Source organism: Solea solea, chromosome 9 (assembly GCF_958295425.1).
Source record: "Solea solea chromosome 9, fSolSol10.1, whole genome shotgun sequence".
NCBI lineage: Eukaryota > Metazoa > Chordata > Actinopteri > Pleuronectiformes > Soleidae > Solea > Solea solea.
The window spans coordinates 11,750,115-11,762,265 of NC_081142.1; the positions used below are offsets into that span (position 1 = coordinate 11,750,115).

At 39.2% G+C, this 12,151-nt stretch overlaps 1 protein-coding gene across 1 annotated transcript in view; it reads left to right on the forward strand.

The window, feature by feature from the left end:
- negr1 (neuronal growth regulator 1) overlaps window positions 1–7,346 on the forward strand; it is a 136,753-nt gene extending 129,407 nt beyond the window's left edge. Inside the window, exon 7 of the mRNA XM_058638845.1 lies at window positions 1,894–7,346. Coding sequence (XP_058494828.1) covers window positions 1,894–1,994 — 101 coding nt within the window. The 3' untranslated portion in view covers window positions 1,995–7,346. The remainder of the gene's footprint in view (window positions 1–1,893) is intronic.
- Window positions 7,347–12,151: the final 4,805 nt, after the last annotated feature.

The following is a 12,151-nucleotide window of genomic DNA, read 5'->3' on the forward strand; positions in this document are numbered from 1 at the left end:
CCTTGGCTGGTGGATGTTGTATAGCGATAAAAATAAAAATACATTCAGGGAAACAAGAATATGAGCGCATGAGAGCTCACAAACAATAAAAACGTTACATATAAAGAGGAAACAGTACATACCTTCACACATAAAAAAACAGCTGTTAACAAAGAGCCAATGGCATTGGATGTTAGTAAAGTGCTCATGTTTACGGGTGTCCTCACCACAAATGCTGTGTAAATGTCTGTGTGTATGATTTGTCCACGTATTTACATTAAAACTATGTGTCTGTGTTTTTCAAGTGCTGATGGAAAACGTGTTTTTGTAACCTGTGAGCTGAGCGTTATTGAGCTGCAAACTATAGAAGAGTGTCTGTTTTCTACACGGCTCTCCAGAGAGCCTCGTTCATATTACTGTGGCCGTCTGCTGGTCAGGGAAACACAAACACCACAAAACAAAGTCACCATCCAGTCCAAGTGCAGCCCTCATCTATCTTCTTTCCGGTGATGACTTTTTTTTTTTCTCTTTTTTTTTTTTTTTTCAACCTCTAAAGTAAAAGACATGAAGAATCAGTGGTGCAAAGTAAAGAGGAAGTGAATTGCACCGAGTAAACTGCCTTTATTTCAGTTTAGTGTTTCAATACACTAAGCTTCTTGTTAGTTTTCAGATTAAAACTCCCGCCCACCCACAAAGGTGTTTTCAATTATTCAAGCCGATTAGACCGTCCGTCTAAAGTTATGGTTCAAATGACACAACGTTACAAGTCAGTGTTCCAAAAAGAACAATTATAGGGTAAATTGTCCCGCATTTACACTTGCAACACGATCGTACAAACCTCAAATCACCTTTGAGAAGAGGATTCATTAAGCAACTCAAGGGAAAACACCTTTGCTAATAGAGTAGCTAAATAACAGAATAATAAAGCAATATGATCATCTAATAAAAGACACTTTCAAGATTAAACCACCTGTTTTCCCCTCCCTCTTCTTTAAATAAAGCAGTGTTTTTGGCCCGTCAGTGACTCATCTCTAATTCTCTCACGTGGTTTAACATGTAACACAGAAAGCAGCCATTTTGACAGGAAATCCACGGGCGTCACTTATCAGAAAAACAATTGCCCTTTTGAGTTCATGTAAGTCAGGACCGGATGAACCAGCATCCTCATCTGAAGTAAGCTATTTGGAACGCAGCCAGCATTCATTTAATTATTTAAATCTGCGATTTTCCTGCAGTGACCTTTCAACATGACTGTGTACAAAGAGCTCATTGGGGATTATTTGAAAATGAAAAGTCCAGATAGATGGATGGATGGATACATAAGATTACAAGAATAAAGTTGTAATAATAAATAATAACAATATTATATATATAATTAGATTTAGTATCATTATTTCATTTAATTTTTCAAATTGAAATGGCAAAACCTCTTTGAACAGAACCTCCTCCACATTTCTTTTCTGTCTTTGAAACAGAGTCTGTTTCTTGCACAATCTTTCCACAGTCCTGACATTAAGGATAATGTGGTGCTGATGTGCCAAAAGAAGAAGTATTTCCTTATTTGTGAATGCCAAATCAAAGTGGCAGTGGCTACACCTGCAAGTTTCATTTCGCCAAACTAAGAAGGAGTATATTTACTTTTAAAATGTCAGCTGAGATTGGCGCAGCGCCCCCCGAGACGAGAGGTTAAAGCGGTAGGAGACGAATGGTTGGATGGATGGATGTGAATACGTCACCCACCGCTGCTCAGAATGTACAGTGCACAAGTGTTGGAGGTCCCAGCTCAAATCAGCAACAGTTTAACAGTAATTGCAGGTTACACGATGTCATGTAGAAGCACCATACCAAGCTGACTGCGCATTGGCAAATATGCAATTACAGCTAATCAGAGCTCTTTTTGTTTCCTTCCTACAGCGCCCAACACTGCACCCTATGGGAGCAAAGGACACGCAGACGTCCCGCTGGCCTGCCGATACCTGGTCCTGGCTCTCTCGTCCTTCATCAGCGTGTACTAGGTCAGCCTGGACCTGGACACAATGACTGTCGAGCATTTAGGAATCCTTTTTGACACTGCTGATGGCCGGAATCCAATCTGGTACAGTTTCTTGAAAAGCCGTGAGGGGAAAAATAATAAGTTTACTTATCACTTTATGTGGGGATTTATTTTTTTCTTTGCTTCTTAGTAAAAGTTCTGTCATGTAAATACTATGATTTTTTTGAATTATTGCTATTATTATTATTATAATATTGTTATTATTTCCTCCTGTTTTTTTAATTTCCTGATTGGAAATCCCCCCGCGCGCGCTAGTGAATCAGTGCTCACCCCCCATCCCTGTTCCACCTCCAATCATATCAAAATCCTGCATAACCTCCCAAATGTGATACTTTCATGCCTCTCTCTCTCTCTCGGAGGCAACGGCGCAAAATTGACATTTCCCTTTTTGTACATGGCTAAAAAAGAAGCAATTGTGCCAGTGTGAAGAATTACCATACCAATGTTGTATTGAATGTATTATGGGTTGTTCAACAAAGGGAAGACATTTAGAGTCCTAACAATACAAATTCTGATTATGGAGTGTGCTTAAAAAATACTGGGGGAAAAAAAACGGAGGAACAGAGGGGGGGGAAAAAGCAATGTAACTTTAAAGGCAGGGCTTTTTCAGGGCCTGTGTTGTCATGATTACTCGATAGATGGATAAACAGTGTTAAAGGTGTGTTTTGTTGTGTTCTGAAATGGGTCCTTCAGTTACGATGCCTGCCCAGCAGCTTCGATCAGGCAGCCATTCAAGTAGCAAAGTATCCTGTATTGTATCTTTATATTTGAATATAGTATAGGCTTTTGTTTTCAAGTGGGACCAGCTTTTCTGATTTGACCAAGAACAGGAACACAGTTCACGACTTTGTACAGTGTAAAGGGAGGAACATCGCTGCCCTATGTTTACATTTTTCTGGATAATATAAGTGTTCAAGTTTATTCTCCATCCCCCTTTTCTTTTTCTTTTTTTTTTCTTACCAGTGAGTCCACATACAGGATGTGAATGTCCAGACAAACTGTCGCAGCTGAGAAGAAAAAACAAACAAACAAACAAACAAAGCAGAGCCCCGGTTCACCCGTTTCAAGCTTTCCTCTTTAAGACGCACTTGTATGAAACAAGCCACCTCGAGAAGGCATTTGAGAAAGTGCTTTTCTTGTCTCTGAAATTGCGGTGCGCTGACCGATCACCTTTTGGCTCAGAAGCCACAGCTGCACACTGTAGGTTTGCACTCAGTTTTTTCGGCTTCAACGTTTGGCATGACACGTAGATCACTTCACGCTGCATTTCTACAGCGCAGTATTTCATGTCTCTCATTGCATAATCTTAAATATATTACATATAGTCTGTGGTACAGTAAATATCCAATATATACATTGTACTTTTTTCAACAAATAATTGAAATCTAGAGAGCCAAAGGCTCAAGATTTCTGATAAACACACACAAACTTGATTATTCAATTATTTCACCCCCTCGACGTTAATCTAACTCCTTCTTGTGTCAATTGCAAAAGCAAAGTGTTTACACAAGTGTCTAAAATAGGGAGTTCAGAATAAACTGAACCATGAGGTTGTTTTAACAGGAGAAACTTTTCCATCAAGTATTAAAAAAACAAAACTGTCTTATTGTTTACTTCACGACACGACATTCAGCACATTCATCCTCAAGTATCTTCAGTCCATGGTGGAAACAGAGACACTGTACTGTAATGCCTTAATAGTACCACAGACATTAAAGAGAAGAAAACTTCCAGATGCTCTTAAAAAAAAATATGTACAACATTTATTTGAACCGTTCAAATTTGATATACTGGTCATCTTTTAATCTATGGCTCTGGAAGTTTCAAATAAGCCAGTTGCATCTAATGGAAAAGCAGTATTAGCTGTGCAGGCTAACCTGTTTGCAAGTCTTCTTTGGATTTGGATTGCTTTGCATTTCGCCCCCCAATCGCGGGACTTAACCGTACCTGAGCTCACGCAGTATTTTCACATGACCTTGTAACTGCAAACCTGAAGAGAAATAGCCATCGCAGTTAAAAGACTTAAAGCACAAACACTGTTATTACACTGTTATTACACTGTTATTACTTTTACCTTTTTGTGGTGCTTTGTTTTTTTTTGTTTTTTTTAGGTCTGCTAAACATTTCTCTCTTCTTCTTTTTTTTCTTTTATTGTTTGTACTGAAATTGTACTGGGAAAAAAATAATACTGCACCATATGATCTTGTTTAAATGTTAAAGTATAATGAAAAATGGGTCAGAAATATATTTATTCTCTTCCTTTATGAAATCAATGTATAAAAGCTACATTTGAAACATGTAAAACTGAATATGTGACATTTATTTGAATGAGGCTCAGTATGGCATAGTTTATAATGTTGTTGGGTTCATTTTAGATGCCATAACTGTTGTTACTGATTTTTGGATTTTTTGATTTTGTGTCAGAGTACATAAAAAAAAAAAGAAAAACGATGTTTGCAATCAAATTACCTACTTTTTTTTTTTGAAACAGAGAGAGTGTGAACCAATATAACAGTATTATAGAACAGAATCAATGTGTGTATATTTGGAGAAAATAGGATACCTTTTGATCTTTAGAGCCAGTGTGTAGTCATAGTTTTCACACACTTGCGTGTTTGACGGTGTGCAGAGTATGATTGTGCTGCATGTCAAAGTTAACCTGTGTTTTTGAGGTGGCCATTTATGGTTTTCTTTTTGAATGGAACCACTTTTTTCCCAAAAGGCTTTTTTCTTTTTGTTCTCGAACCGCTCTCAAATACAGTACAGATCACCACGCCATGTTTGTTTGTTCCATCTGAAACAACTTTGCTCATAAACTACAACTCCCGATCATTATTGTGGCACATTCGTGACAGTCTGGAGTTTTGTTGGTTGCTCGTCTAAAGCAGTTACGACCACGCTAGTATTCCTTATCAAATGTGTTGGATGTTGATTCTTTTTTGAATAATGGTTTGAACGGATCCCTTTTATCCAATCACTGTTATTTATAATAAAAGTGTTCATGTTACAATAACTCATAACCCATATCTGAGTTTAATAAACGCTCAAAGAGGTTTGTCCGTATCACTGCAGGAGCGCAGATTTAACACTGTCCTCTTTATGACATACAATGTTCTGAACATCGCTTCTACGCAGAAGACTCTTTGCAATTATAACATCCACAGATTCACCGTCTTACCACTGGATAACTAAACATGTGTTTCCACGACTCACAAGCTCACAAGTTTCATTTAAAGACAAACTGGATTACATATAACAATTATAATTATAACTGTATCCAGAAGTACAAAGATGGCAATCAGAACAAACCCACAACCCAGGGGAAAAAAACATCATTTATTTGTGAAGACATCTGGGTTTAATATCAAAAGATTATAAGACCAGACTTCACATAGTATTGGAGCTTACATTTAAAAACCCACTTTTGTAAGTCAGATCACTTTAAGATGAACAGAATACATTTAAGTAAATATAGTTTTCCCACCTTGTTTTGTTATTATTGTTAATTATCTAAGACTCTGATTGGCTGGCTAATCACGTTAATGCAAAGTGCAAACGTGTCATCTGCAGTATGCTCGGTGTTAAAGGGTTAAATATCAAGTTTTATCTCCAATTTACAACATGCAATAACTCAAAGCATGTTTAAATCCCACTCAGATTTATGTCGTACAATTAAAGAAGAGATCAGTTAACCGTTGTTTTTTTTTATGACGACAACAATAACATTGACATTTTAATAATGTTCCTGATCATAAAAGCCGCTATTATGTGGAGAGTGATTTCTCCTCAGTGCACCTGTATTTTTTTCCAGGACATCCCAAATTGTCGTATCGATTGTGACCAATGTTTGTACACAGCTCTGGTCGATTTTTATTTTTTTTTCACCCTCTCTTCTCTCAGATTCAAAAGAGCCTGCTTTTCTCCCGTAGAAAGGTCCGCGTTCTCCGCGTCGGTTTATCCTTTTAAACCAACAAGTTCAGTCTTCACAGGAGAAACTCAAGGCTAAATCCTGGAATGGACTTTCAGAGATATTTTCATCTGTAAACAATCAATGTGGAATGTAAGAAACACCTGTAGTTACAGTCTGTGGACCAATAGTTTTGTTCACTTGCAAAAATAATACAAGAAAAAGTATGAGTTATAACTATTTGAACCGAAACTCAAATGTCTTGAGCATACAACAAAAACAAAGGGATTAGTCTCGCTTTTAAGTTCTTATGGAGAGTCTAATCCCAGTTTTGATTGTAATGTGACTTTGGATGGGTTTATACGATCACCTGTACCTTTGTAAGTACGAATCGTCAAGAGAAGGACGCTGGGCTCATTTAAAGACAATGTGCAAACAATGCTGGGATTACACTGCAGGATTAGGGACTCAGTGGGTATGCTGAGTCTGTTTGAACAGTCCAGCTTGAGTTATCGAGTCGTCTTAATTGTGTTGTATTCTGATTATCTAATCCCCCCCCCCCCCCACCCGCCCTCACACGCTGTATAAATCCTCCGGAGCCCAGATGGCCAGATGCCACAGTACATACTGCAGGATTAATCACAGTTTGCACTGCATCGTAATCATTGACTGAAGTGTGTCACTTAGTACTCGTGATCTGGACTCGTCTACCAGCGACTGCCTGCACTGCACTGTAATGCTGCTGGGGCAGATTATACAGTTGATGCAGCAGCAGCAGCAGCAGCAGCAGCAGCTCTGGGCCTGAGAGTAACCTTTAGCCCTGAACACACTCACGACTAAAGCATCTAAGGCTGCGTGACCTTCCTCGTGAAAGTTCAGCAAAAAAAGTCATGTAGTCACGTACGAGCTGAACACACACACACACACACCTGCAGAGCTCACTCACTCACCACGGAGACAAAAAAAAAAATTATATTTAAGATGATTTTGAATTCTCATGCCATCACCTTTGACCTTTCAATCAACCATTTCAAAGTCTTTTCTTTGAGTGCACTTAGCACAAGCTGTTTTAAGTGAGTCTGGGAGGAGTTTGCGTACTGTACTGAATGTGCCTTTAAAGTATTCCGTCAAACATATCCAACCTTTATCCACAACTGAAGCTCAAACTCATGGGTTGGTTTTATTTTCTCTCGTCTCCTTTTTTGCCTGCTTTGCCACTGGCTGTGAATAACAAGAGACCAGTCGGCACAGAAACAAACAACAGAACTCTGCATTGGTCACAGATAATAAATAACTACTGTACATTTATTTGTGCTTGTTTTAAAGTGGGTCATGAAACAGTTTGGTTTTACAGTGATTGTGACACCTAAGCATATAATACAAATAAAATACTGACTTAAACATATAGTCATGTGTCATCATAATTCAATAACGATCATTGGGGAATATTTATAGGATATTTTTTCGACGTAGCCGCATGGATTTATCGCGCAGGGAATCGCAAACAGGGTTCAAATCACTGTCGCCCCGACAGTTTGTTTTTTTTAAGGGTCATATCTAAAAGGCTCTTTTATTCATATGTACCTGTGACTGACATGCTCTACCTAACACTGGCTTCAAATTTCCTGCTACAGTGAGACAAAAAAAAAGAAGAAAAAATGACGTCAGTGTTGAAAGAAAAATAACAGAGTCAGAGACGGTTGTGACAGCGTGCTATCGCAGCACTCGCGCTGTGCTGCCAATAGGAGCCAATGCAGCGAGGTGAGATAACACATATCATTTGTTGTGACATTTGTAAAAAACTTAACAACATGGAATGCAAAAAAAAATATATATACTAATTTTACATGCCTAACAGTGAAATTGCATTGCACATATGGTTTCAGCACATTAGAGCATTAGAGTTTCTGAATCCTGGTGGTGGGGACCCACTGTCCTGCATGTTTTAGGTCATTTTCACACCTACTAGTCCACTAGACTTGGTACGACTGGGCACTCGGTTCATTTGGGGGTTGCTACATTCAGCCACACGGCACATAAGAGCGAAACGTGGAGCTGCATCAAATACTATCAGTCTTAGGTTGTTTATTTAGTTTTATGTGAATATTCACACCAGCCCTTCTTAATCGAAACCCTGGTTCATTTGCTTGGAAAGTCCGGTTTGGTCTGGTGTGAACTCTGGTCCGCCGTAAAACGTTTCAAGTGAACCAAATGCAGGACGTGGACTACAACGCAGGGCATTGTGGGTAAATACAACCAAAACATATGCACATGTAGAACGATAGCCGGGAGAAATGGAGTCTTTGTTGCAGCGTATATATATGTGTCATATTTTCATTTGACGCATGATGTGGAGGAAACAGATGAGCGAGTTATCTTGTTCATTGTTTGTCACGTCTTCAGTCGTTCCTGATGCAGCGCCGCCTCAAGGAGGGGAATGTGTTATTCTAAAGTTCACCAAAGTGTGAAGGCAAACTCCAAATGAACCGAGTCCCGCAGACCATTAGGTGTGAAAACAACCTCAGATGTTTCCCTGCTCCAACACACCGGATTCAAATCAATGCTTCATCACCAGGTGTTTTCTTCAGAGCTCGTTGACCAGCTGACCATTTGAATCCGGTGTGTTAGAGCAGGGAAACATCTACAACACGCAGAGCAGTGGGTCCACACCACCAGGATTAGACTATGTTTTTTGTTTTGACCTCTGAAAAGTGGGAGCCTGCAGTTTGTACTAATCAAACAAACAGATCAGAAACAGCATCACGCTGCAAACCTCAAACTCCATAAAGGTTATGGAAATGGCGAGCATGGTGTGAGTGTGCTGTGGAGAGAGCGAGGGAGAGAGGGAGAGAGGCAGCAGGAGCTGTAAGAGAGGGAATCCTCCTGACCCTGCGGTTAATGAAAGCCGTCCTGTGCCTTTGACAGTTTTAACTGGAAGACTGTGTCACACTCCTCAGTGGAGCCTGTGCCTGGCTCCTGAGTCACTGTACAACTCCCCTGAGCAGCATTGTGAGTTGTCAGTATCAAATAAATCTGTTCTGTTTGAGTGTTAGCTTTCAGGCTGCTAGATATGTTTGTTGCACAGCGGGGAAAAGCAATCCCTCCTGTCACAGAAAAGAACCACACACCACACTAACAGTCTATGGGCAAGTTTGATTCAGCTCGAAATTGAAAAAAAAAAGAAAAGGAAAAGAAGTTTCAAGGCTTTTTTTATATTTAGAGGTTCTTCTTTCGTAATTTCTGACTGGTATGACTCTCCATTTTTGATTAAATCTGATAGTGTGGCAGCTGCCAATGTAGGGAGGCGGGGGATGTGTTAAATTGAAAAAAGGAAAAAAAAGAAGCTGCATCAAGTATTTGTCAACCTGTCCCTCATTATTTCCACTGGACTGGAAAATAAGTTGCCAGTCAATGATGCAGAGCGTGAGATAATGCCGGGGTTTTAAAGCAAGCTATCTAAGCCAGGTGACTCCACAACGCCAATAACTGAGTCTCAAACTGCAGAGAGTTTTCACGTGAAGCTGCCCAGCAACTGTGAGCATTCAAATGTCACAGTTTCACTTTTTTTGTTGTTGTCGTCGTCGTCGCTCCTCAAAAGGCAGATTACGCATTGTTCTCTAAACACCTTCGCCATAAAGTACGTGTCTTCAGTGTCGTGTTTGTTTCAATGGAGTAACCTTTAACCACACAGGGCGCAGCATTTCTGTTTTTGGTTGTAAAAAAAAAAATGAATATATCCACTCACATTTTTGTTTTCCTTTGACAAAAAAAAATGAAAACTGAGAGGACCATACTGAGAGCTTTGTGTGTCGGCTTTTGTTTTATTTTATTTCTTTCTTTTTTCAAATGTTTATGCTGAAAAACAATGTGGTGAGATGTCTGGAAATGAAATGTTTACTTAATTGTGTACGAGGGTCCTTTAGCCGCCGGGGATATAGCTGTGCTTGTATAGGCTCTAGATCACTGGAATGACATACAGTATATGGCTTTAAGTGGCATTGATATATCCTAATATAATAAATATGAATATATATTGATATTTTGTCCACAGAGAAGAAGAAAACTCATGTACTTCGATTACGTTCAAGCTTACATTGTGTATAGCACGTATGCAAGTCCATTTTCATCCTGTTTGGTGTGATTTTGTAGCAGTGGTTTGATACTAATAAATGGCAATTGATGACGGAATTACCGAGTGTGTTGAACTGATGTGGCCTTTACACAAGCGGCGCTCGGTGTTGTCGTGCACAAGAGGAGGTGTCGGCGAGCTCGCTCCCTCTGCAGCCACACGCCACAATAATTTATTCATAACACATCGCCGACTAAAAATATCCGAGGCGTCCATTTAATGAGCAGATACATTAGGATTTTCCCGTGAGTGGTTTGTAACCAGCAGTAAGAGAGAGACAGAAATTGGATTTACTAGTTTTTAACAGCAGGCTTTATGTCCACAGACAACTTTAATGTGTTTCTATATAGACAGTCATGCTCTTGCCATTTCAAGGTAAGTACAAATCATGCGTGGCTTTTACTGAACACAAGGCAAACTGAGAGATTAAACGGTCTTTTAGAGACTATCCTCACCATGACGACAGAAAGTCTATATTTGTGATGCCAGTTATACGACATTATCATATCACCATGGCCATTCATTTAAAGGAACTATATGTAAGTATTTGCTATTGCTACACTGCTAACATTAGCATTAATTGTTAGAAATGAACCCTCTTATGACCGTCATGATAATCAAGCTGACTGGATTGATCTTGATTTTATGGCTGTTCAATAAATGAGTGCTTCTTTCTGCCCATTTCTCCAAGATAACTTTCACTTTCAATATCTGGGAGTTTCATTTAGGAGTTACGGTACTGAGAAGGTGAGGTCACAAAGCTACCGTAATGACACGTATATGGGCGCAAAGCTCTATTTCTCTGCTTTCCGGGTATCCATCCATCTGCTTTATCCTCCACATGAGGGTCGCGCGGGGTGCTGTGCCAATCTCAGCAGTACACCCTTGACAGATTGCCAGTCCATAGTTTTTGAATTTTCTGGATATCACAAACGGTCTAGGCGTTACGGTAAAGAGAAGTAAGCATGCCAAATCCTGTCATCGGCGACAGGATGGTAACAGAAGGGTTAAAGACCTAATATTGTGTGTCAAACTTCTTTCCTTTTTTCATAAAGAGCTTTCTGCAGTGCAAAAACAAGCAAAAACAATGCAAAGTTTTGTTGTTTCTTTTTCTGTCACTTCTGTTCTACTGAGAACGGTTTGCCGCTCTGTCTTTTCGTCCTCTTATGTGGGACTGAAGACAGACTGGACACTTCCCCTCTGCAAATACAAAGTTATGACAAGTGTTAAGCATGCTAGCCTCGGTTGACAACAATACACAGTGCTGTTATATATTTTTTTCAACAGTCTAATTCAAGATTAAATAATGATGCTGATGACAATGTGTGGCTCTATGGAGTCAAAGTTGTGACCGAAGTCGTTTGGAATTGACTGACAGGACGTTGATGTCAGTCTCATATTTCTCAGCAATCCATTTTGTAGTCGTTGACACATTTTTATTTGAAATCACAAACGTCAGCCTCTCCAGTGAAAGAGAAAAATGTTTGTAAAAGTCAAGTTTTTTGATGCGCTGTTACCATGTAATGGCAAAGCAGCCGATGGATGCATCTCACCTGTGTGTTTTTACCCAAATCAACATGTCTCACAGATCGTCGTGAGCTGTATTTTATTTGTTATTGATATGAGTATGAAAAACCAAGCCAGACAAGTGACAGAGGTGGAGGAGTAAGAGAAGAAAGGAAGAAAGGAAAAGGGAGGACGAGAGGAGAAATCGCAGTTTGAAACAACGGCAAAAAAACTGCTGAAGCAATGGACAGTAACAGTAACTCAGGAAAAACATTAGTACGTTATGTAACGGCATGAATTATTTAAATATTGGGTTTAAATAAATACCCTGCACATGTTTGTGTGACTGTGGATCACTCAGGAACAATAAGGAACAACTTTGCCTGATTTTTCTTTTCCACAGAAAATATCACATCCACATTAAGCCCAACATGGCAAACCATCCGTCCACAGACTCTTCATTTACTATCATTTATGATGTGTTTCCTAAACTTTTTTATAGATGACAAATCAAATTCAAAAGATATAGAACATTTTTCACAATTTTAATTTTTTTTTAAAGTTATGGACTGACGTA